The sequence below is a fragment of the Panthera onca genome, chromosome D2 (assembly GCF_046562875.1).
Source record: "Panthera onca isolate mPanOnc1 chromosome D2, mPanOnc1 haplotype 2, whole genome shotgun sequence".
NCBI lineage: Eukaryota > Metazoa > Chordata > Mammalia > Carnivora > Felidae > Panthera > Panthera onca.
This window is the reverse complement of record NC_138349.1, coordinates 72,560,561-72,587,150: the sequence shown is the minus strand read 5'-3', so window position 1 is coordinate 72,587,150 and position 26,590 is coordinate 72,560,561. Positions and strand designations below refer to the sequence as shown.

The following is a 26,590-nucleotide window of genomic DNA, read 5'->3' as shown; positions in this document are numbered from 1 at the left end:
AGGCATTTTCAGGCCTAGAGTTTGGTCTGTTTACGTCTGCCACATCCGTCTAATGGCCCCTTGCTTGATCAGATTGGCAATCGAATCAATTGTGTGCACGTGTAAGCATGTCTGTAGCACACTGTGCCTAGATGAGGAATTGCTAGAAGGAATGGGACAAAGAATGGATACTGGGGATATCTAGACATCTATGACTCAGCTGAGACCAGATAAAACTTATAAATTAATTTACAGAGATTGGACAATTTCTGATGACTTCGTATCCAAAAGCTTGATGAGTGTTTCTATTTATTCAGTTCTCTTGTGTCCTTCATCTTAAAGCTTCCTTCATCTAAGACTTCCTCATTTCTGACTTAATTTTATTCCTAGCTGTTTTCCATTCTTGTTGCTATTAAATAATGTGGTCTTTTCTTTAGACTTTCTCTTCTGATTGTTGTTTGTATATGCAAAGCCCATCGACTTTGATGTGTTAATTGTGTAAAAAAAAACAAATTTCTGTTAGTTCTCTTAGGTTTTCTTTTTTTTTTTTTAAGTTTATTTATTTTGGGGGGGGGGGGGCGGGGTGCGGAGAGAGAGAATCTCAAGCAGGCTCTGTACTGTCAGAGCGAAACCCAGCGTGGAGCTTAAACTCACGAACCGTGAGATCATGACCTGAAGCAGAAACCAAGATTTGGATGCTTAACTGAATGAGCAACCCAGTCGCCCCTCTCTTAGGTTTTCTAGCTTACAATTACAACACCTGTAAAAACTAATGCTGTGTCTCCTCCTTCCCAGATTGTAACCCTCAATTGTTTTTCTCTCCTAAATGAATTAGCCAGTATCTCAAGTAAAATATTTCAAGTGGATACCCTTGTCTTGTTCCCAACTATAGTAGTAATATCATTTTCATTATCCTCAATCAAGAAGCCTGGAATAGAAAATTCCATTGTTTTCTGATTCATTGAAATGGAAAGTAAACACACACACATTTTAAAGCATTGCTTTATTAGAAACGTTTTGTGCAATGTAACTGTACAATCAATCATCCTGCAACAAAAAGATGAAATGGATAAACCTGATACATTTTTCTATCATCCATACTCCAGAAGACCAAAAAAAAAAAAAAAAAAAAATCTTAAAGGTGCACCACGGTTTGGATATCAGCTTTAATTTCATGTAACAAGAGTAAAATTTATGAAGCAATAAATTATATGACAAAATTCACAGATTAGATAAGGTGAGGATATTAAAAATAACAGTACTGAATCACTTATACAAGGAGGCATTAACCAAAGGGTACAATGTTGTTTTCTCGAATGCTTTCAGGAAGGGTTTCTTTCTTTTTTCTGAATGATTTCTTTTCAGATTTCCAAGAAAATCTCTCCATTGCCAAGCAGTAAGTGGTTGTTCCTGGTATGGTTTTTGTGGTGGATTGGGACTGAATGGTTGATTAGGACAACAGGGTGGGTAGGTCTGTTGAAGCCTGTCTGAGCTGAGCCGGACTTCCGGGGCTTACCAAGGTGTGGGAAGCTGAGGGTTCCCTAGCAGGGTTCCCAAGGTGATCACGCGTTCTTAAGTGAACAAAAAAGCCCCATGGCTCGAAGCCTCGAAAAGACATTGAAGCATATTAGGAAGCGCATTCTACCTGTCTCTGACCCCTACTGCCACTCCACAGGTCCCCAGCTCTGTGCCTTGGGGAAAGCTCACTGGTCTTCGAAGGCTCTGTTTCGTCATCTACAGACATCTATAAGTCTGATACGAGAATTTAATGAGATAATGATTATAGAGGTCTTAGGACAGTCCCAGTGCACACAGTTAAGCCTTTCCACATTCCTGGAGTGGGGAATCCAGCCTTACTACAGAGGAAGAAAGGTTTCCAATGTTAGATTTGGGGGAACATCATTTCGATCTTGAAATTTCAGGAAGTTGGAAGGAACAGAATTGTTACCAAATGAGATCATGCCCTAACTCAGGCTGGTCAAAGATAAACGGGCGGCCATTTGAATGCCAGCATCTCAGCCTGGTGGGCAGAGTAACCTGTGACTCATTCTCTCATACCACGTCACAGGGAAATCAGACTCCAGGTCACCATTTTCAATCTGCATTTGGCTTGTGGTCTTGACTATCTCCGTAAAAGCTTTAATTTGCATTGTGGTTTTGGTGATTTTAAATTCAGGCCCTGACAAAAACTGTCCTATATTATGGTTTGGAACACAAGGTCCCAGGTCCTCGAAGGTCACAGTGGCTGAAGAAGGGACTTGTCCTGAGGAGGTCATGTGGCCAGAGGAAACGTGATGGCCTTTAGCAGGCTTCCTGGTTGACTCTGACAGCAGCATAAAGTACAGATGGGTGGCAGCACGTGGTTAGAGCATCACTCACCTGCCCTGATACTTACTCAGGTGTCTTGACAAAGAAACAAACACACTGTTCACTTGGAGGTCCTAGAGAACTCTTATCTGGGGCACAGTGACAGCTGTTATTAGCTTCCAGAATTTTCAAATATGTCATGACGTCACAGAAACACTCATGATCGTATCTGAAACACTTGGCTTAGTGCCTGTTATGATGTCTTGTGTCTGGGAGCCTTCCCAAAATGATGCATGTCAAAGTAGACATTTGTTACTGGTGATATGGTCAATCCTGACTCTTCCCACGTTTGGCTTCACTGGAATTAATTCAAGGATTCAAGGATTCCAAGCGGCATGTCACAAGGACATCACACCTTCCTGACATGATCATAAATAATTCACTAATTTGGTCCATCGTTAAAAAAAACAAGAATTCCTAGAGCAAATTAATTATACTTATTATTGAAATGTGTACAGTGTATTTTTTTAAACGCTCAAGATAAAATTGAGGAACCACAATCAGCAAATTCACATGTTGTGCTTTCGCTTTGTTCTCTGGACCCTGGCCAGGTGCTGGCTGAAGCAGGGCATCTCTTTGAGGACACAAGTGCTGCCCAGCACGGGAGGCTTCGCAAAGCACCAGCTGGCTTCCGGAAATGACAGTGAGACTTCAGGAAATGACAAGAACTGTCCAGCGCCCACGGATCCTAACGAAAGGAGGGCCATCACTATTCTTGTAAGTATAAATGAGAACAGAAGCAAAAAAAAAAAAAAAAACCCTCAACAAATCAATTAGACTTATCAAACTGTGGGAAGCAGTTCCTAAGCTCAACACTGTGCAAAAGCTTGAGTCTGGCTGCTGTCACAGCCGTGTACATGATGGAAATCAGTATTTGTTTGGACCATGACTTCCCCCAGAGAACGCGGTGCTGCACAACATAGATTGGCAGGGGCTTAATAGGACTTTAATAAAATCTATGATCCATTAAAGTGTAGGTTAGACCAAAAAAAAAAAAAAATCAAGCGGGTTTCTTTACTGAGCTCTGTCCCAGTCTGATATGCTAATGTGCACTGTGGCTCTCCAACCGGAAATGATGGCATGGCGTATTTCCCAAACGGATCTGACCGAGGGAGACCCGTTCATTTGTGGAGCATCTCTTAGAGGCTGCTGTGCTCCCTGCACCTTGGGAAATGCTGGCTAATTGAACGTAGCCTGGTTTACAGCTGCCTCCGCAGGGAGGGGCCTGCAATGCCCCACATTACTGAGTATTTACTACCTTACAGAGGCCTGTGCTGCCTTCCTGAGTACTGTATTGCCTTCCTGAGTATGCACTGCCTTCCTGAGTATGCACTGCCCCACTGAACAGGCACTGACTCAGTGCAGAATACTATACTGCACTGAAGGTTTCCACATCCATGCCCTGCCTGGCACTGAGCCAAACAGGTTTGCGAGGAAAACAGGAGAGGCCCAGATGTTTAAACATGTCACCCGATCCCTTCATGCCCCTGCTCCCCTTCCTGCTGTCATTGCGGGTGAACTTCGGGATGTCCCGGTGAAACACCCTTGCCGCACAAACAGGTGTTGCCACGATAGGAAAACCGAATGACTGTACCTCACTGACAGGCTGTTACTTTAAAGGAATATCTTTTGGAATTCTTCATATTAATTCTTCTGAGATTTTAGTGACTCACAGGAGAAGGTGAAAAGCTGTTAATTCCAGATTCTGGGGTTAATTAGCCTTCTTATATCATGTGCCTGTAGGAAAGTATAACAGGTGTGGCGAGAGAGAGACTTACGTTTAGTTTCCTTTTAACGGGTTCTTAAATCAGGAGATATTTTAATTGCAGCAGAAAGCAAGACGGCACAGGGAAAGAGACATTTTTCTAGCAGGATTCACCCCCGACTTCTGTCTAATGGGGGCTGAGACGAGAAGACGTTCAAGTCTTGCGCAGAAGACTCGCGGTAGGGACACGAGGCAGGTGCCTCAGGCTGACATTCGGAAGGAAATTTAGATCGGTCCCCTCCTGTATTCCCATATGCGGTCTCCAGGATCTCGGCCCCAGGAGAGCCAACAGGGACCACCTCCCTGCACGGAGCCCTCCAGGCCCTATCTCCACAGTGGATTCAGGCACATGGGTCACGCAGGGGAGGTGAGCGAGGCCTCCCACGCATCTATATTGATGGCGTGGCCACTCCCCCTCCGCCCCCCATGCTGTCCTGCTTCAGGCCTGGGCTTCCCGGACACCAGCTGTCACACAGGAAGCTGAGGCCTCTCTTTCTCCCGCCTCCTTTGCTGGCTGGAGCTGCAGGATCATGGCCTGCAGAGTTTCCTTCACCATCTGGAGCTCCCTCTTGAGAGACTGTGCGAACGTTGTTAAGGAACACACGCGAAGGTGACGGGCGGCCCTCCGCAGCCTCCCAGGGATCTCATAACAGCACGTGTGCCTGCCGGAAGCAGATGGGCACTGCCATCTAATTGCGGTGTCGAGTTCTCCCAAATTGTAGGAATTAAATATTAATACAAATTTTACACTTCGTGCAAGAGCGATTGCAATCTCTATGAGGCCTGAGGTTATTAACTCTCTCAAGGAAGGTTTCAAAACGGAAAAGGGAGACTCAGCTCTTAGACCGAAACAGATGGCCAACTGGGATGCTCCATGATGTTGGGTCAGCCTGACTCCTGCTAAGGCCCAGGCTGGGGCGGGGCAACTGTTCCCGGTGCTCAGACAGCCGAAAAAGGCAGAAGGCTGGAAACGAGAGCTTCCTCAAGAAATCTAGGATTTGGGGGCCACCGTGGGTCTGGACTTATGTGGGCCGTAGGTCACCTTGTGCAAATCACTTGGAACCTCAGTTTTATCGTGAAACAATGATTTCTAAGCCCCTGTCGATTCCACTGTGCTGTCACGTGTCATTTATAACCCCCAGCTACTTGTGAAATAGCCCTTCAGCCCACTCAAGATTTGACAGAGTGCGGGGAGCTTGCCTTTTCTGGGTGGGCTGGTTGGGTTTTCCATCAACTGTTGGGTTGTTAGTTTCCTGACCTGAAAAGTTGCTTCTCCCATAGAGAAAACCATCGCAGAGAATTTAGCAAATAATAAACAAGGCTGTCATTCTTTTAAGAAATGAGCCCTTTCCTGGGACTACATTTAACAAATGGTGGTTTTTCTCTCCATGGTCAGGTCCCTGTTTCCTCTTGTACCTAGAGTCAGAACAACTCAAAGATGAACAGGATGAGAGACAGATGACATCCTTTTTGATTCATAAGCAAATTAATTTAACTTCATCCAAGAGGAATGAAGGGGGATATGGAAATATGTCAGTTAAACATCACTTCAATACTGTTAAGTCATCACATGAGGTCAGACGACTTAAACATTACCAGACCAGATATGAAGAAAACAGAAAGCTTTGGGAAAAGTAGATTGTAGAGATCTTACCATTCACAGCCTGTCAAGGCTACAATGTTGTTTTATTTAAGTACAATGTCAGTGCAATGTCAAGAGAAAAAGAGCCCCCCAGGTTATGACTGTAGAAAGCTTTCTCTTTCTTTTTTAAATAAAGAACTCCGGAGGATCCTGGGAGTTATGCAAATGAACTTCTCCTAAGCAAAAATGCTGAACCACCCTGAAAAGCTTCTGGCAGCTTTTCTTCCTGAAGCTCCCCTCCAGACTTCATCTTTCGTGTAATTTACATTCATTGACTATGATGGTTCACTCCTTGCACTTGAGCTTGAGGGGAATGAGGGTGGGGATAAGCGGGTGCAAGGAAAGAAATAATCCAATATTTATATGTATTTTTTTTCTTTTTTAAAAGGCTTCATTTTCCTCCATTTCTCTGGACAGCTCTGCTAATCTTTAGTGAAAACATATATGACTTTGTACGAGTAAAAGCATAAGTGGTCCCAGACTAACTACCAAGCTGCAATTTTATCACAAAATTATGTCACATTTATAAAGAGTAAGCACAGAGCTTAAGCAGTGTATGAATCCTGACAAATTCCTGAGATGTAATTACCTTTGATACTCAGCCTGGGACTACACGCCCCTATTGGTAATAGGGTTTTTGAGAGACACAGGTTTTTGAGAGAAATGACACAGGTTTTTGAGAGAACCGACCCAAAATGAGATGCTTCTTAAAGAACTTGTACAATTTCTAAGCCCTCGCAGAACACACTGAAAGGTCTCTTAAAAGAGACCGAGGGAGAAGCCACAAAGGAAGAAGGCTAAGTTACAGAATTAAACTAGCACGTCAGCCCTTCACACGACAAACTGCACTGACACAGAGAAGCCAGAGGATAGAGGCTGGAGCAAATGATCACCAGCAACAGAAAGCTGGCAAATCACTTGATGTTTTCACTGTCTCACTCAGAAACTGCATATGCTCGGGAATCTCTCCTCTACCTTCTAGAAGGGATGCTGCTCGATTCATGAACTATTCAATAAGCACCTTATTAAATAGTTCATGATCTTCGTGAATGAAATAAATTCACCATTCGATCTTCAAAAAATAAAATAAAAATAAAAAATAAAAATAAAACACATGGCCTTATACCTTCCTCACAAGGCTAGAGTTAAAAGAAATATTCTTTTTTCTTGTGAGCGTATCGTGCCTTTTGTGAGGCACTATTAGACTTAAGGTTTATGCACTAATGTAGTAGATACAGCAAATACCTCAGGCTCTGTCAAAGCAGGACTGGATATCGAGATCCTGGATGCCTCATTTAGTGAGCCTATGGAGTAATGATCATCAGAATGATTAAAATCATGTTTTTATTACAGTAAGTGTTGGTGAGGACGTGGCGAAGAAAGGAACCTTCATGCACTGTTGGTGGGAATGCAAACTGGTGCAGCCACTGTGGAAAATGGTATGGAGGTTCCTCAAAAAAATTAAAAATAGAATTACCATGTGATCCAGTAATTCCACTCTTAGGTATTTACTAAAGAATACAAAAACACTAATTTGAAAATATGTATGCATCCCTATGTTTATTGCAGCATTATGTACAAGAGCCAAATTATGGAAGAAGCCCAAGTGTCCACCGATAGATGAATGGATAAAGAAAAAGTGGTGTGTGTGTGTGTGTGTGTGTGTGTGCATAATGGTATAATGGAATATGACTCAGCCATAACAAAGAAGGGAATTCTGACATTTGCAACAACATGGATGGATCTAGAGTATTGTGCTACGTGAAATAAGTCAGTCAGCGAAAGACAAATATCATATGATGTCATTCATGTGTGGAATTTAAGAAACAAAACAAACCCCCAAAACAGATTCTTAACTATAGAGAACAAACTGATGGTCACCAGAGGGGAGGTGGGTGGGGGGAAGGGGGAAATAGGTGATGGGGATGAAGGAGTGCACCTGTTGTGATGAGCACCGGGTGAGGTATGGAAGTGTTGAATCACTATGTTGTACTAATATAGCACTGTATGTTAACTATACTGGAACTAAAAAAAAAAAAAAAAAAAAAAACTAAAAATGAATCATGTTCTTATTTATAAAATACCTCTTTCTAACAAACCTGCCTGTGTGATGCCTTATTAAATATAAGCTCCAAAACATTTTGAATGTGCTAAAATGGAAGAGAATCCAGGATAAAATGTGGAGTCGGGGGTGGGGTGGGGGGCAAGTTACAGAACAATTTATATGGAATTATCCTCATTTTACAAAAAAAAAACAAAACAACCAAAAAACCAAAAAACTCTAGACAGAAGTGATTTCTACCTAAAAAAGTGCCTTAGAAGGACACAGTGGTAAGCTTCTAGGTATTGGTCCTGGGAGGAATATGTAGCCTTTCTCCCCCATACTTCTGTAATCTTCAAATGGACACACATCCTTTTATATTTAAATCAATGTGTTTACAAAAGAAATCACTTGAAAGGTTCCGCCATTAAGCAGTTGGGGAAATAAAACAGAAAAAGATCCTTGCTCTTGCCTTAACTCATTCGAATATTCAAACATCTCCTGAGCTCCTGCTGTGTACTAAGAAAGGTTCGGTTATAAGAAGCAGATGAGTGTGGTGCCAGTGAGTGGAGCAGAAGGTAAACCCGTATGGGCAGGTATGTAGACTGTGAGGTGGGGGCCACGGAGGGTTGGAGCAGGGCAGTGGCTGATCGCTGTGGCCGCTTTCATCCCTAATAGGCTAAAGGGGGCAATGGCAGAAGCATGGAGATGAGAGGAGGTGGTTGCAATAAAAGGCAGGAAAAGGTCACATACTGAACCTGGGTAGTGGCCATGGAGGTGAGAGGTGACCAGATCCTGCATATGTTCGGAAGGTAGAGCCAACGGCATACGGTGATGGACCAGATGTGGAAGGCGAAAGAAGCAAAAGGCATTGAGGATGACTCCCGGATTTTTTTTTTTATCTAAGTAATGAACTTATAATTTATCAAGGAGGAGACTGAGTACGTGTTGGACTTTTTTGAGGGTGGGGAGGAATTGTTGGAAAATCCTACTTGTCAGTCAAGGGGAGAGGTCGAATAGGAAGGGGACATGAGTCTGAGGTTTGGGGTGAGATCCAGCCTGCACACATGTACTTGGAGGTTATACTGAAAAGCAGATTTTAAAAAATATTTTCATACTTTCTCATTGTATTCCATTTGATACAGCTAACCAAGATCTTGAGGTTACTAAGTGATTGAATCTAGAGTCAGAGTGTCTGATTGCCAGTCCAATAAACTCAAAGTGGAAGCCCACTGACATATTTGGCCTTCCTTTTTATCCAAGTGCTGAGCAAATAAAGTACACCTCCCGTAAAAATTACAGGAATTTTAGGTATATAAGATAGAGGTGCTCACTACATGTAAGTATAAGAGAAAGTCTCGAAAAGCTGAATGATTCTTGTGACACCTGTGCCATTGAGACCTCTATATAGCTAAATAGAAATTTCCCCTGTAACAGATATGTCACTAGGTATCTGTGGCATCTAAGAAAAGTAGCACATTAATTACAATAATGGCACAAGGATTAATATGCCAACATCTTTAAAAACACCTTGGGAACCCAAAACCATTCTTTACCACTTTGGGATAGACTATACACATATTAAGCAAGGGTCTAAGTTCTTATACCCTTGCTAATAAAATTAGGCAAAATATGTTTGCAATGAGCAAAGAAGTAAGCCAGTTAAGTCAACTTTCACAGATGTCATCCAGGAATACAGTGGTAAGACGATATTGCCAGTTGGGGCAGCCATTTGCAAAGACCCTCAAATTCTTTCAAAGAGGCCTTTTGTTTACGTTGAGGGTTTGACTGTCAATTGGGTTTCCAAGCAATCTTTTAGTAGCTTGGTCAAAAGTAGGTCAGTTCATCTGGTCTGGTTCAATTCAAAAAGAGACAACAGTATTCCTTTGAAACAGCCTCTCATTTGCTAAAGTGTTTCTCCGGGATCAGCAGTGATGCCTTCCCAGCCACTGTGGCTGACAGTGAGAGGATTTACCTTCAGGAAAAAGGAAGGCAAGGAACACCGTTGCTGAAGAGCTAAGAGGAAAGCCTCACCCATACACGTGTCCTGCCTCAGTGGGGTTGATGCTCTTACAGGAGAAACTCTTCATGGTGCCCACCAAGTGCCCAGTTCGCAGTGTGCCAAGCCAGCAGGAGGACAGCCCGGTGCCCACACCACCTCCTAGGCTTCCTCTCCCCACCCGGCTCCCTTTGGTGGAAGCCCCTGGAAGAAAAAAAAAATCCTGGCCACCATATCTGCATCCGTCCAGCGCACACGATGCTTTCAGGGACAACCTCTTAAGGTCTGTTTTCTTATCCGTAAGATTCCCAAGTAGAGTTAGTTCTGTGATCCTCATGGTGTCTCTTCCAGCCTTTTAGCTCTTCAGGGGAAAACATTTCCAAGAAGGCACAGCAAATCTCCCCAGACTCCTGTTGCTTTTGTTTAAGCTACACATTGGAAAGTTGAGCCAGACAAGGGATCGTAGGGGGATGTGATGTTTGTGCACGCGCCTGGCTGTACTAGAGCATTTGCATGCCATCAGGCACCACCAAAACGAATCGATTGGGCACCATGCATTCCAAATAAGCAGAGAACAGAATTCCATGATGGTCTCCCGGACATGGACGCAAATAGAACCAAAAGAGAAGCAGCCTGTCCCACCTCATCTGTGATTCAGAGGTGGGCAGAACTGCCTGGGGGGCTTTGAAAAATGCCAAAAGTGTCCCAATCTGAGATGCACTCTTTCTTTCCCCTCTGGAAGTGTGTTGTAAAAGTTGAAGGAGGAAAAAAAAAAAAAAAAACAAGAAGAAATCTGCTTAAAAAAATCCACCTCACTTGGATAATTTTCAGTTAAAGCATTCTGAGCATGGAGGAACCGTTCAAAATGGTTTTCAAAACAGAACTGCTAATTAGGACCCCAAAGGACTGTGAAAGACTCAGACTAATGCTCTTGGAAATCCCGACTTGACTGGCAGGGGAGTCACACCTCCTGTCCTCTCCTCAGGCACCAGGCATGAGTCACCTCCGTGATGCCGGCTCTTCCAATTAATGGTGGAGACTTTTTTCAGACACTTGCCGGTACAGTAGCAGTCACGGGTCTGTGTCACCGTCTGGTCATGCTACGTGTAATTTAGTGAGTCCGTCAGGATGATGAAGACACGGGGTCTATTTTCTTTCCCTTCTTGGAGCTGTCAATCCAATGTCTTCTTCATAAAAGCAGGACACTCCCAGTAGGCTGCCCGCAGCCCCGATATCCAGTCAGGATGCCCAGGGGATCTGTTTGGAAACGCATCCCCACTGTCGATGAGTGGCCCAGCCCTCTGTTGACACCTTACTAACAATGCTTTCTCACACGCATGGGCTTATGTGGAAGCCCAGTGCCCTCCACACGCCAAAAGAGCATTCGTAGCATCCAGGGCTGGAATCTTCTGGACGTGGACATTCACTGTGGACTCACGTTAATCACGTTCGCGCCATATCACCTGCGCGCTAGGCTCTGGCAGAGTGCTTAATGGAATCAAACAAAAACATTACACTCACTGTGTAATTCTTCCGTGTTGTTGATGGCAAGCTGTTTCTTTCAACTGTACTCAGCTTTGTATCTTTGATCAAGAAAGGAAACACAAACCAGTCAGAGTTTGGCTGGCGGATTCAGCAGCCTCTTTGAACCTGTAGATAAGGTCTAATTTGAAACAAGGGCTTTGGTTTGTGCAGGGAGCCTATGCAGAGCCTTGTAAATATGTCTTTCTATTTTAGGGTGCCATACTCCACTCCAGTCTAAGGGCTGTGTTGTATGAGTTCAAAGATACCTTCTGTGTATTTGCTTTCAGTCAGTGACACAGAACAAAGTTTGGGCTTCAGAGGAAAGTTTGGATTGAAATCCATATGGTAGTACAGATTTGCTTTGAGGGGTGGGGAGGGGAGTGTCTTCAGTACCTAAAACAGTGTTTCCCAGCCCTGGATTGACATGCCCCCCACTACGTCTCCGCTTATCTCCGCAAGGATCGGCAAAATTCTCAAAAACCCTAACGTCAATGAAATACTTTTATTATACCTTAAAAACTTTAGACTATCTCTGTGTCCACAGAACAGGCCTGACCACTTCCTTAGAGGTTGAGCTACCTCCCAAATGGACCGAGGACCATGGAGCTTGCCACTCATTAGAAATGACCCCGGATGAGTCACGGAATCGCTAAGCCTTGGTTTTCTCAACTTTCAAGTAGGAATAATGAACCCTAGGCGTCTACAGCTGTTTTTTTAAACTTAAATAACTTTTCATACAGGCCACTGTGTGGTGACCAGTGGAGTCATTCAAGCATCATGACGAAATAATGGAGTACGCCTACCTTGAAAGGTCTTACATATAAATGGGATGTGGCTGAGGCTTTTGACACAAACACTGAAAATGTTGAGGCAAATGGACTTGTAGAATGTCATTTTCTAACGAAAACCTAGCACTTGTCATGTCCAAACAAGTTCAAGATTTTTCCTGAATCTAGCCTCATGAACCTGCTGGGCACATGTCACACTGTTGCAGACGAGAAAGCTGACTCATAACAAGGCTTTATCAATTGTCCACGGTCTTACTGCCTCTGAATCTTGGATTGGCTGGAGGACAACTTATTTATACACAGCTCTTTACCCTCCCAGCCTCTGTCCCTGCCACTTGATCCTATTAGGGAGAAAACCTAATTCCCTACAAACAAACTCGACTATTAATTTTAGAAAATTTAAGTCTCTAGATCAACACAGACCCTGCCTGCTGCCCTCAGAATTGCTACCTGACATCACTGTAAGCCCCACTGGGGAAGCCCCCACCTGCCGGGCTGGGGCCAGGCACCCCTCTATACACATTGGCTCTCTGCAGTGCTTTGCTCCCAGGCACAGAGACTCATTTGTCCATTTGCTGGAGCCCATGTCCCCTTAAAGTACTCAAATTTAGGTGACCCATGAACATGGAATAAGCAAAAATGCAAAAAATTCTTCTGCTGTTTCTTTGGCCAACTTTCTAACAATGGCTTAAACACCAGTTTTGTAAGAGGCAGGAGGTTATGAAGAACAGAATGTCTGCGTTTAAAAATCTACCTTGAGCAACGTGAAAGTAACCACTGATTAAGTTGAAGAAATTTCCTGCTAAGTTTAATAACCTAGGTCTAAGATTTAAGGTTATAATGAAGAAGGAAACAGCGTTGACTCCGTCATTAAACTGTGGATCTGAATATTTGTGATTACGATTAGTCCTTGACCATTCAAAGCTACTTACACACACACACACACACACACACACACACACACACACACACACGCAGAGAGTCACTCAAGATAAAGTATAAAAAGAGCTGGAATTCTGAAAAGTAAATCAGCAGTGAGAAGAATACATTTCCCACATTATAGCTACATTTCCCGCAAACACACGTAACTAGAATCGCACTACTGAATAGAAAGTATGAGTGAACGGAGAAGGGTTTTTGTCTAGAGACATGCCCACTTCTGATTGAATCATTGAAAACTGACAGGATGGGGCTTCATACCCCTTCATCCATCCACTCACCCTTCCATTTGCCCTCAAAATAACTAACCAGAACTGACGACGTCCACCCATCAGCCCGGGATGTAGGGCTCCATACGGACACATAACGATGCTTCAGAATGTTCTCATGCCACCTTGCTCAGTGGCAACTAGTGTCGGTGAAGGCATCCGCGGATGGGACACCAAGTATGTGGAGTGTTGTGCAAGAAGAAACTGAAAGGGAATGATCCAAAGTCCTGTCAGTTATGACACTCTACTGCTCATTACAGAGCAGGATTGTACGGTAAAGAAAACCAAAGATGGATTTGGGTTTCTTGGTACAGAGAAGCCCCTAGAAAACTGAGCCAGTCCGTGTCACCACCATCTGAGCCCCACAAACCCAGATTCCCACCTGCTGAAAACTGCATTTTGTTTTGGCCTTGTGTGTAGGTCTGAACTTCATGGCTAATTTTTAACGGTCAGGCTTAATCATCGAAAATGCTGAATTACCAAAAGCTAGAGAGCAAACGTCGCACACAGGATTATCTCAGAGATCTAAGGTGTGCCGTGCTATAAATATCTGTTTCCATGTGCTAGGGCATGGAAACACTGAGTCTTTTTTTAAGACTTGCTTTTACAAAAGAACCTAGCAGGTGCTTCATCTGCAAGATGAAAAGGATATGAATGAGATCTTCATCATGACTGTGAATTGCCGCGTGCAGCTGATCTTCCAAGTACAATAGCTTCTTGTCGATGGCTTCACATTTTTCTCCAAGTTCGGCACAAAGGACCCAAGACTCCTGGCCAGAGAAAAAGAGCAAGATCACTCGTAAGCTATAGACTTTTTCGGAACCATGAACCCATCTGTAGTACCCGGTGGTACCCAGAGGAAAGACCTCCCAACAGAGCTCTCCCGGATTTGCAACCCAGGAGAATCATGCCAGAACCTCTGTCTTCCCTGGAGGTCATTCTTGAGACGACATGGGCCGATTTCAGTTTGTTACCGAATGACGAGCTCCACAGGTGACCTCCTTTCTGTGGTCATTTCAAAGGTTATTTCCAGTATGTCAACTCCTCATGTCGAATTATCAAAGGGGAAGCATGAGTTTTCCAGCAGCATCCGTAGGCAAACTCACATTATAATAGGAATTCTAATCCAAGGGAGGCTGGGGTGAGCCACAGGAACAACCAGGTTGACCTGTGAAGCTACTCCTTTAAGAGCATAGGGATCTAACAGAGCACTGGGTATTTGTTTACACACCAGTCACAACCCCTGAAAGTTAGACAGTTAAAGAGACTCTATTTTATTTTTTATTTGTTTAAACGTTTATTTATTTATTGTGAGAGAGGCAGAGATAGAGAGCCAGCAGGGGAGGGGCAGAGAGAGAGGAAGACAGGGAGTCCCGAGCAGGCTGTGCACTGTCAGAACAGAGCCCGATGGGGGGCTCGAACTCATGAACTGTGAGATCATGACCTGAGCTGAAACCAAGAGCCGGATGCTTTAACCGACTGAGCCACCCAGGTGCCCAATTAGGGCGACTTTAGGTGTTTGTTGTATATGCAGCTGCTGCTGCCACGACCACGGGTGCTAATTTGCTCTCTCTTTTACCCAAGCACAAGCCCCATAAGAGCAAGGTGGATGGTGTCTTGCTCACTGTGGGCTCCAGAGCTTCTGACGCATAGTGGGCACAAGGTATCCATTGGTTCCGGGAATGAATATCCAAGTCTTGGAGCTCCTTCCATCTCAGTGCTCCCCCTTCAAACTTCTGTCCCACACATGAACCCCGAAGTGCCCTCTTTATCCCACTTGCCACCACAAAACCACCACAGAGCAGAGGCCACACTCTCCCCTCTCACAACCTGCCACTAGGCCCACCCCAGTTGTGTCCCCTCATACCCTTACACACAGCCGCATTTTGGCGGACTGGATGGCCCCGTTGCCTTCTGGCACACCATTCCGCCTGCCATTCTGATCCGCGTTAGGTTCTCACAGGCATGGGCTATCCACTCATCCCAGACCCTCAAGCACATGACCTGGCTTAGAGAAGCCCACAGAGTTTTAAAAGAAAAGAATGAACAAGGTCAAAAAAAAAAAAAAAAAAAAAAAAAAAAAAAAAAAGAGAGGAAATAGGGAATCTTAGAATAAGGGAAAAGGGGAAAAAGCAGCATAATGCTTAGTGAGAGAGGCCAGACAGAAAAAGACAAATATTGCATGATATCACTTCTTTGTGGAATCCAAAAAGGCAACTTAGTAGAAACAGAGCGTCGAATAGTGGTTAGCAGGGCCTGGAGGGTGGGGGTGGGAGATGTTGTTCAAAGGGGCAAACGTGTCTCTAGAAGATGAATAAGTCCTAAAGATCTAATGCACGGTACAGTGATTACAGTCAACAATACTATACTATAAACTTCAACAATGCTAACAGACTAGATGTTAAACATTCTCACCACAACCAAGAAATGATAATTATGTGACGTGATAGAAGCGTTAGGTAAAGCTAGGGTGATAATCATATTGTGATACATAAACATCCCAAGGCAACATGTTGCATACCTTACACTTACACCCTGTTCTATGTCAATTATATTTCAGTAAAAAAAAAAAAAAAAAAAAAAAAACTAATAACAATACATAAATAAATATATAAATAAGCAGCAAAAAGTAGACTCAGAATTAAAATCTAACCAAATGTAAAAGTCATATTTTCCCAACCCAGAGTGAAAGTCTTAAAAAGTATACTAAAAAAGAATTTTGCACAAGGAAAAGAATTAAGATATATATTTAGATTAAACTGCAGGGTTACGACCAAAGCTACAATTAATACCCAACAACAACAACAAAATGCCCAGGTGTGGTGATATTTACTGTTAAAAAGGCCTTAGAGATCCTGAGTTATGTAATATTATAATTGGAGTCCATGAATAATCATTAAGTCCAGATATGTAATTTAATATTCATTGTATTAACTCCACAATGCTTTTGAGTTTATATCCCAATTGGTCAACTATCTTAGAATAGAACAGGGCTAAGGGGAACGACAAATAACTATTGCAAATATTGGAGAAGTCCTTTATACTGCAAGTAAATGTATATACAGAAGGGAAAAAAAATCTAGTGACAACCTCATACAATTTTCAAGGACAAATGGACACAATTAGACAAAAAGGCACGTGAAGCGTGCATGAAGGTCTGCCCATAATTGACCACAGCTGGGATGACGGGAAGACAGCAAATATGTAACAATCACATATACGTCCATATTTTACTGATCCTAAAAGTAATAACATTATCATTCAAAGATGCAGAATTACAAGGCAGACAAATTGCATGGAAGCAGAGGCCTTGGGCACTGAGCGACGCCACAGTCATGCATGAAATAAAGGAGACATGCTGAAAAAGAGCATCTGGAGGAAAACGATGGACAGAGGTGAAACCACAAGTCCTATGCGGAGAAAAGCATAGCGCTTTTGTTTTTAATCTTTATTTTTGAGACAGAGAGAGAGAGACACACACACAGAGTGTGAACAGGGGAGGGGCAAGGAGAGGGAGACACGGAATGTGAAGCAGGCTCCATGCTGTCAGCACAGAGCAGACACGGGGCTCGAGCTCACCAACCATGAGGTCATGGCCTGAGCTGAAGTCGGATGCTTAACCAACTGCGCCATCCAGGTGCCCCAGAAAAGCATAGTGTTTTGGGGGAAAATATATACGACTGAAAATACACTTGAAGAGAGGGAAAAGTATAGGCTCGGAACATGGACCCGAGGAACAGAAAGTACATAAGATGCAGCCAAATGACTTAATCCTCATCTTCAGGCTCAGGGCCACCTGGTCGGCTGAGCGTCCGACTTTGGCTCAGGTCATGGTCTTGCGGTTCATGAGTTCGAGCCCCACGTCGGGCTCTGTGCTGACAGCTGAGAGCCTGGGGCCTGCTTCAGATTCTGTGTCTCCCTCTCTCTCTGCTTCTCCCCTGCTCACACTCCATCTCTCTCTCAAAAATAAATAAAGATTTAACAAAATTTTAAAAAATCCTCATCTTCAGGCTGAAACAAATATAAATCAAAGCTGAATTAAATTCCTTTAAAACCTGGCTTGACACCCCACATCCCCTCACAAACAGGCAACTCCCACCTGTTTGCCTTTTAAAATTATGTACAGACTGATAGTGATTGTGTGCATTTGGGAAACCAAATTCAGACATATAACAAACACTTTAAATTGTTCATTGTCTCTAATCTAATAATTCTGTTTCCTAGAATCGATCACAATGGAAAAACTTTTATTTATATTTAAATACTTTTTATTAAGCCTTTTAAATAAGTGTGGAAAATGTTATCATATATGTTAAAGAAAAATGCGTTTCAATAATGCAAAAGTAATTGCATGAGAAGTATGGGAAAGAGGAAATAAATGCTGGACAATAAAAGATGGTTAAAATAAATTCTGGTATATTCGATTCATATTTAGCTATTAACAAAATATTTAATGATGAGGCAATACATAATAGATAAAGCATGAAAATGTTAACAATTATTATTTCAAGGGGTGGTGTTATAGAAAGTTTTTATTCTTCTCTGTACTTTGTTGTATTTTCCGTATCTCTAAAATAGAAGAAAGAAAAACGTGACCAAGAACACTAGTTCAAACCATAATGGAAAAGTATGGAAGGAATACATGGAAGGAAAATTTATAGAACAATTTTACAGATTAAAAAGACACAAAGAGGGGTGCCTGGGTGGCTCAGTCAGTTAAGCATACGACTCTGGATTTTGGCTCAGGTCTTGATCTCACAGTTCGTGAGATTGAGCCCCGCTGTCAGCCTGGAGCTGTTTGGGATTCTCTCTCTCCCTCTCTCTGTCCCTCCCCTGCTCAGGCAATGAATGAATGAATAAATAAATAAATAAATAAATAAATAAATAAATAAATAAACAAATAAATGTGTAAATAAATAAATAAATATCTCTACATATTAAATAAAAGGACACAAAGAGGCAAAAATAATCAGATTCAAAGAGCTCAAGGTTCTATGACCACTAACAGAAGATCTGCCTGGCATCCTGACACTGGCTGTTTCCCTAAGTTACAGAATCTCTACAAGGTTCCTGCACAAACCACTACTCGGTGGCCCGGCCGACTCTGCTCCTGAACTCCTGGTCCTGCGTGTGGCTTCAGATGCGTGTTATTTGAAGAGTTTATGGCTCTACTCTCATGCTCTCACTTGGAACCTTGGGAATCTAGGTTAAGACCCCACCCGAGCAGTGACAGCCGATGATGGGCAGACTTACATATTTCTACCAAGCTGGTGAAAAATTCTGCTCTCTCCAGAGGAATCCTAGTTGTCTGTAGAGGCTAAAGTGGGACCAGAGCCATTAATACAAGCTGAGCACAGCTGCAGAGGTCCTGCCTGTTAACCTTAAACTCGAGGGACTGGTCAGAACTTCCTTGTATTTTCCATGCTATGCCCAGGCAGAGCAGAGTGCCTGTGTGGCCACAGCAATACAGCTTTCCAGAACCTTGCCTCTTTATTGTCAAGAGACAGTTTACTATTCCCTCCCCAACTCCACCTTGAGCCTGGCTGGGCCGCTGAGAATCTTTCAATGGACAGAATATGGCAAAGGTGACTGTCCTGACATCCAAAGCCAGCTCATAATAGATGATGTTTTCTCAGATCACATGCCCTGGAACGCGGTCTCCATGCAGTGAGGAAGCCCAGGGTCCGTGGTCAAGCCATGTGTGGGTGTCTGGTTGAGACTCCCAGTGCTCTTCATGCACTAGGCTCCTCTTGGCTTGAACTTTGTTAACGTTTGCTTCCATTTTTATTTTTAAATTAAATGTGGCAAGGGGCGCCTGGGTGGCTCAGTCGATTACGCGTCCAACTTCAGCTCAGGTCATGACCTCACAGTCCGTGAGTTCGAGCCCCGCGTCAGGCTCTGTGCTAACAGCTCGGAGCCTGGAGCCTGCCTCCGATTCTGTGTCTCCCTCTCTCTCTGCCCCTCCCCCGTTCATGCTCTGTCTCTCTCTGTCTCAAAAGTAAAATAAAACGTTAAGAAAAAAAAATTTTTTAAAAATTAAATGTGGCAAAAAAAAAAAAAAAGCCAAAAAATGAAAACCTCGCATGACCATATGACTTGATAATAAACACAGCACCCACTACAAAGTCACTGGTGTTCCTAGCTGTAATGGAATTTTGTAGGATTTGCGATTCGGAATGGATGAATTACAGGTTGTTTGGCATTTCAAAGTGGCTTTGAAAACTCTCCACTAATTCGCCCCATCAGCCAGACGTGGGTGGGAGTAAGTCTTCAAATGATTCCAAGCTCCACGATCCAGTCATCCAGCTAACGCTCAAACAGTGTGGGGCAGAGACGGCCCTCCCCACGAGGCCCCATCCAAATTGCTGACCCACAGACCTATGCGTACAGCAAACGGTTGTTCTAAATCACTAAGTTGGGGTGATCTGTTATGCAGCTGTCGTAGCCAGCACAGCAGGCTATGCAGGTTTTACCGCACAGGATCCCGAGTGGGTGGGGGGGACTGTTGAAGAATGCCAGCCGGAAGTACACTCCCACCGGTCCCAGCTAAAGAGCCACACCCAACACTGACTAGCTCTTGAAACGCAACCACATGCTAATGCCCACGCCGGGCCCAGGTGGGGAGGTCCCAGCCGTGCTCAGAACTGCAGCAATGAGCTGAGATGTTCAAGAAGGAGATCTTGATGAGCCACCACTACCACTGGTGCCTGGTCCCCAGGTCCCTGGCTCCCGGTCAGATGTGCAGGCAGGGCTACGAACCAGCGCAGGCACACACCCTCAGCAACATATCTGCTTGCGATAACACCAACAGGGCCTCACTCCCTTCTGCCTTTGGGAGAATTGACTCTTCCTGTAGCAGACGTCTCCGCACAGGAAGGGGCTTCCAGCACAAGAGGTAGAAGGAACAGGCCAGTGGATTTCTGCCTTGGTGTCTCACATTCACCCTGGGGGGGCACACTCTCTGCATGGAATGGCTATGTCCTCCTCAGAACGTGAGTGTGCACATTCTACAGTCACGCAAGATGGCAGCCTCTACGGGAAGCATCAAGCATGCTTTCTCTCTTGCCTTGAGAACGCCTTTCCTGAGTGTGTTCTTTTAAGCCAGTGGGTTTTAAGGCTTTACGCCACAGAGATGACGTGGCAGGAGAGCAGGGGGGGCTTTGCCATCAACCATACCCCAGTTTCCGATTTTATCCGCTTTATTTGTCTACACCCCGATGGAGAGTTAAGACAAGCAAAGGAAACAGGAGCTATTAAAGGGGTTTTGTTTGCTTGTTTGTCTTTCAAAGAAGTTGTTCTTCCATGAAATCTTTAACAGAAATCTCTGGCATTTCTGTTAAAGGGAACTGTAAGTCAGCCATACTGTTCGGGAGTCGACAGCTTGGGATAGAACTGTGTGACAATGAAACCCCTCATCTGAACACCCACCTTGTTTTCCAGGACATCAAATGCAAGCATTTATAAAGGGCCACCTCAGTCAGGGCCACTAAGGATGTCATGAGCCCTTCCCGGAGGATCTTGATACCTAGGAGCAGAGAGAATTGGAGCTGGCAGGGGGGGACTTAGAAATGATCTAGTTCAATTCTTCCTTTTGTACACACGGAAAGCATCTCAAAGAGCCTGAAGGTCATACACTGAGAAAGGGGCAGGTTGGGGTCTAAGACACAGATCTCCCCTATCTAGCAGGTTCTTCCCTCAGAGTCTGACTTAGCCGTGCAGAGGGGAAACACAGAAAGGGATTCTTGTTGGGCTGGCCCAGGGTGGGAATTGAGGGGAAGGGGAGGGCACAAAATGATGATGGATAGAAATCAGAGAAGTAAACGGTGCCTGAAGATGTGACCTCTCCTCTCTTCCACCCTCAGAACTCTGCGAAGTCTGCTCTGATTCCTGGAGGGCTCTGTGTCATTAAGGGGGTGCGTCCTCCAGGATTCAGACACGTATCAGCTGGAGGTGGTGATAATGGACACAGGACAAGCTGGCTGCAGGGGTGAGCCAGGAACCTTTTGTCCACATGCCCATAAACCATGAGGCTGGTTGGTAACATTCGTTTCCATTTGCATTATTAAATTAAATGTGGCAAAAAAAGAAAAAAAAACCCAAAACCAAAAACCCCACATGACCGATCCTTGATAAATAAACACATCACCCACTACAAAGTCACTGGTGTTCCTAGCTGAAATGGAATTTTGTAGGATTTGCAATTCAGAATGGATGAATTACAGGTTGTTTGGCATTTCCAACTGGCTTTGAAAACTCTCCAGTAATTTGCCCCATCAGGCCATCTTTTCAGCAATCCAAAGTATGGCTTTTTTTTTTCCTTTCTGTACCTCTATCCCCTCACTTAGCCCTAGGAGGATTTTTCCCTATGGGTCAGAATGAAAGAAACATCACCAGGTAAATGGCCACACTGTTCAGCATTTCCCCTTCTCTGCCTGGCTAATACCATCTCTCTCTTCAACCCCCTGCAAATTCAGGGTGCCTGGGTGGCTCAGTCAGTTAAGCGTCTGACTCTGGATTTCAGCTCAGGTCACGATCCCAGGGTTGTGGGATCAAGCCTCATGTCACGCTCTGCATTGAGAGTGGAGCCTGCTTGGGATTCTCTCTCTCTCTCTCTCTCTCTCTCTCTCCTTCTCTCTTTCTCTCTCTCTCTGGACCTCTACCCTTGCTCTCACGCTCTCTCTCTCTTAAATAAAAATAAAGACATTAAGAAAAAAAAAAGGGGCGCCTGGGTGGCTCAGTCGGTTAAGCGTCCAACTTCAGCTCAGGTCATGATCTCACAGCCTATAAGTTTGAGCCCCGCATCGGGCTCTGTGCTGATGGCTCAGAGCCTGGGGCCTGCTTCAGATTCTGTGTCTCCCTCTCTCTGCCCCTCCGCTGCTCATGCTCTGTCTCTCTCTGTCTCAAAAATAAATAAAAACATTAAAAAAACAAACAAACAAACAAACCCTGTAGGGGCACCTGAGTGGTTCAGTCGGTTGAGTGTCCGACTTTGGCTCATGTCATGATCTTGCAGCTTGTGAAATTGAGCCCTGAAGCGGGCTCTGTGCTGTTAGTGTGCAGCCTACTTCAGATCCTCTGTCTCCCTCTCTCTGCCTCTCCCCCACTCATTCTCTCTCTCTAAAAAAAAAAAAAAATATATATATATATATATATATATGTTAATATTTTATTTATTTTTGAGAGAGAGAGAGACAGAGTGCAAGCAGGGGAAGGGCAAAGAGAGAGGGAGACACAGAATCTGAAGCAGGCTCTAGGCTCCCAGCTGTCAGCACAGAGCCCAACGCGGGGCTCAAACTCATGAACCACGAGATCATGACCTGAGCTGAAGCCAGACACTTAACAAACTAAGCCACCCAGATGCCCCTATATATAATATAATATGATATGATATGATATGATATGATATGATATATATTATATATAATATAATATTCATATATATAATATATATTAACCCTAAAGGTTCCATTTCTTCCCCACTTCTTCTAGGAAGGCTTCTGGATCCCTCGATCTCCTATACCACCTCAACCCAGTTAGGACTCAAGCATGTTACTTTTTTTAATGGGTACATACCCTCCTGCTACTTCAGAAGGTAGCACAGGGTGTCTTGCCATCCCTGAACCCAGTGACTAATGCCCTGCCTAGCACTCCAGAGGTGCTCAGTAATATTTGTGGAAGAAACAAATGGGGATCCTTCTTTACACCACGTCTAGAGGAAGCTAGGCTGTTTCTCATTGCAATGCCCGTGGCATCCTCTTGCCAGAGTGCGAAGAGCCAGGTGGGAGGCCGGTGAGGACACCTCTCTGAACGCAGTCCCTTTCCCTCAGTGCAGACAGGAACAGGCTTGCCTGGGATCCTTCCCTGCTTTCCAGGGTCACTGGCGAGTCCCTTGTATACAAATGCATCTTGCAGGTGCCTCAGAAAAAAAGCCGTACATCTCCCCTTCTGTCCCACATGGGTGCGATTCGGGAGCACCAACTCGGCCGGGCGGCATTTCAGATATAATTTGCCTAACTCACCTCATGACCAAAACCTATAAACTTGAATGTGTGGGCAGAAATGTTCAGCTGTGTTGAATCAGCGATGATGCCAAATAGCTATCCTACTCACCAAACCCGGGAAGCGTGATTTAAAACAGAAAAGAGGATTTCCTTTGCCGGGCAGGATTTTCCCATCAAAATGACTTTCTACAACATTGATTGACAAAAGTTTACCCTCAGATCCCAAACTGCATTCAGGTGCTAGTCTGAACAGATGCCAACATCTCACACTCTGGTGAAAACCAGTCACACACTCCGTGGCCCGGGGCTCCGAGAACTTTTTTACTTAGCCGTATTTCCCAATCCTTGCCTAAGACATTTCGAACATACCAACATTTAACGTTTTCGTTTTAAAACTAGAGCCCAGACGCAAAGGATAGGGAATATATTACGTAATAGTAATTGTTTCGAAATGAACAAGTATCTGGTAAGTATCTGGTAACAATATCTCCTCAGGCTGCACCTAGAGCGGTAAGGAAATCATATCGATTATTTTCATTCTGAGTAGAAAATGCATGTGAACAGGAAGCTGTGTACTTTACTTTGCTAGTTAGGCAGATAACGCCGTAGCTGCCAACTTTATTTATGAAAGGCTCCCGCCCCTAACAGAGCACACATTTCCAGAAATGTTGTCCATCACTGGTGATCCGCCACAAATCTCAGCAGATGGGCTACACCTTGCGTTGAGTCAGTGGACCGAGAAGTTTAAACTGTTGATTTTTTTTTTTTAATGCTGTCAGAAGTACTTCCAAAGGGAGAGGCAGTGTGATGTCTGAAATGGGAAAACCTTATAACCAAAGTAAGAATTATTGCTATGATTTCAAAATTCACCTGATAAAATCAACAAGGAACTTTTAGGTCTACATGTCATGTGGGAAATGCACTGAGTTGGGTGCTACCCTTCAAAGCATCAAATACCCTCCCCCCTCCTTGCTAGGGAATGGGGTCAGTGAAGGCAAGAAGTCCCTACCTTGGATACCCTACTCTTTGCTGTAACTCAACAGCTGACTTAGACCCCCGTTTTCCTTGGCCACGTGCTAAGGCATCAGCAGTAGCTGCATATCCATAAACGTATTTACTTCCTGCACTAAAACCCACAGGCTACATAATAAAGAAAGGACAGGTGACAGAGCAGTGTTCCCTTATGATTGGCAAGCCACTTGCATTAATGGATCACTTGAGCCACGGCAGTAGTTAAGTTTAAAAAAAAAAAACTTAACCCCGCACTGCACATATACATACCTGCAAAAAAAAAAAAAAATGTGACTTGAGCCTCATGATGTTTGTTCTGCTGTTAAGATTCATTCCCTCTTCTATAGCTTGAGGTAAACCAGATGTGATTACCACCATCCGTGAGCTTAGCTGATGCATTAAAGCATTTCCTTAGCTCGGTATTAAAATCACAGCCTTAAATATGTTCCTTTGGGCTGTTTTCCAAAATATTTGCTTGGCAAATACATTCCAGGAATGCTATATGGTTTTCTTTTTCTTTTCTTTTTATTGTCCACATAAAGAATATTTACCTAAGAAAAACTCCTGTCCGTACTACAAATAATATCTTGTACATCTATTTGAAATAGACTCCATGAGTATTTGTCTTTACACATGAACCATTCTACAGTCATTAATGCCAGCAAGCAGAGAGGCACAAATTAAGAAATTGAAGGCATATCTTTACTACTCCATGTAATACAAGTATTCATCCAAATACCCAAGTTATATGGCTACACCCGGAGTAAGTGGGTATTTCTTTTAAAAGCATCCAGATGTTGTGAGTGGTAAGGAAAGCATTTGAAATATTTAGATGTCTTTCGGTCAAACTGAGCAATAAACTGTCTTCACGTATCTGCACACTTATCACAGAGAAGGTGCCGAGAAACAGGTTCTAAATAGGACCATTTAACAGAACAACAACAAAAGTTGTTTCAGTAAAAGAAAGAATGGGCTGTTAATTTGCATATGTTAATTAGCCTACGGTTTCCAGATTACAGGAAGGACAACGTTTGAAAGGCTATATTTTATATCACATGATCACTCAAGAGAATTTACACTGTTTTCCTTTTAGCATACATCCGTTGAACATCAAAGTCCAATAAGGCCAGACTCTACCAGAAACTTCGAGGAAAAATCTGTTTGTAAATAATAGTCATGCCATCAGCAAGTACTTAGATAATTTCTATGCAACATAATCATTCAGACTTGGGGGGTAGTGATGTCAAATCCTAAACCCCTTTTGTATAAGAAAATGAAAACAGAACACAGTTGGAGGGATTCCACGTGAGGAGAATGTGCTCTGCAAACTGCCTCTTGCCAATACTGATAAAGAGGAATTATGAGAACAGAATCAAATGACAACTTTCACCTGCGTTCATTTCAGATTAAAAATTTTTGCATTTCTAAATATTTTTTTCCTCGTTAGTATAGTGGTAAGTATCCCCGCCTCTCTGAATATTTTTTGTAAACAATGCAAATATGAAACTACCAGAATTACTGTTTTTAAGTGCCAATGGGGGCTTCAGGGTGGCTCGGTCAATTAAGCCTCTCTTGATTTCAGCTCAGGTCAGGATTTCATGGTTTGTGAGTTCAAGCCCCACGCTGGGCTTTGCGCTAACAGCGCAGAGCCTGCTTGGGATTCTCTGTCTCCCTCTTTCTCTGCCCCTTCCCTGCTTTATTTCTCTTTAAATTAATTAATAAAATAAAATAAAATAATAAAATAAAATAAAATAAACAAACTAAGTGGCCTGGGTGGCTCAGTCCGTTAAGCATCCGACTTCGGCTCAGATCATTATCCCACCGTTCCTGAGTTCGAGCCCTACATCGGGCTCTGGGCTGACAGCTCAGAGCCTGGAACCTGCTTTGGATTCTGTATCTCCCTCTCTCTCTCTCTCTCTGCCTCTCTCCACCTTGCACTCTGTCTCTGTCTCTCTCTTTCTCTCTCCCCAAAATAAATAAACATTAAAAAAATTAATAAATAAACAAATGCCAATGTTTAATTCTGGTTCTGGATGTCACCCAGTAGGAGGAGAGCTCGTCTTCCGCTCTATGCAGACCCAGGTCTCCCACCTGCTCAGGCTCAAAGGGGCGGGAAGTTGTGACAGCCAGCTTGTGGGGTACAGGAAGTTCCTGATTTTAGCAGCTCCGGCCCCGGAGAGGTGAGAGAATCAGACAGAGCCTAGGCATGACAAGAGGGGCAGAGGGTGAATTCATTTTGCAGAAATGTGCAACCCTGCATTTTAA

The 26,590-nt window shown here is 43.7% G+C and overlaps 1 protein-coding gene across 5 annotated transcripts in view; it reads right to left on the bottom strand.

The window, feature by feature from the left end:
- Positions 1-561: 561 nt before the first annotated feature.
- The window catches only part of DISC1 (DISC1 scaffold protein), a 359,999-nt gene continuing 333,970 nt past the window's right edge, over positions 562-26,590 (bottom strand). For 2 of the 5 annotated variants that reach the window (XM_060642818.3, XM_060642819.3), the window contains one exon: positions 13,007-14,083. In XM_060642818.3, coding sequence (XP_060498801.3) covers positions 13,877-14,083 — 207 coding nt within the window. In that variant the 3' untranslated portion in view covers positions 13,007-13,876. Of the gene's footprint in view, positions 4,691-13,005; positions 14,084-26,590 lie in introns of those variants that run through there. The other 3 variants (XM_060642825.3, XM_060642817.3, XM_060642820.3) reach the window with 3 other exon arrangements.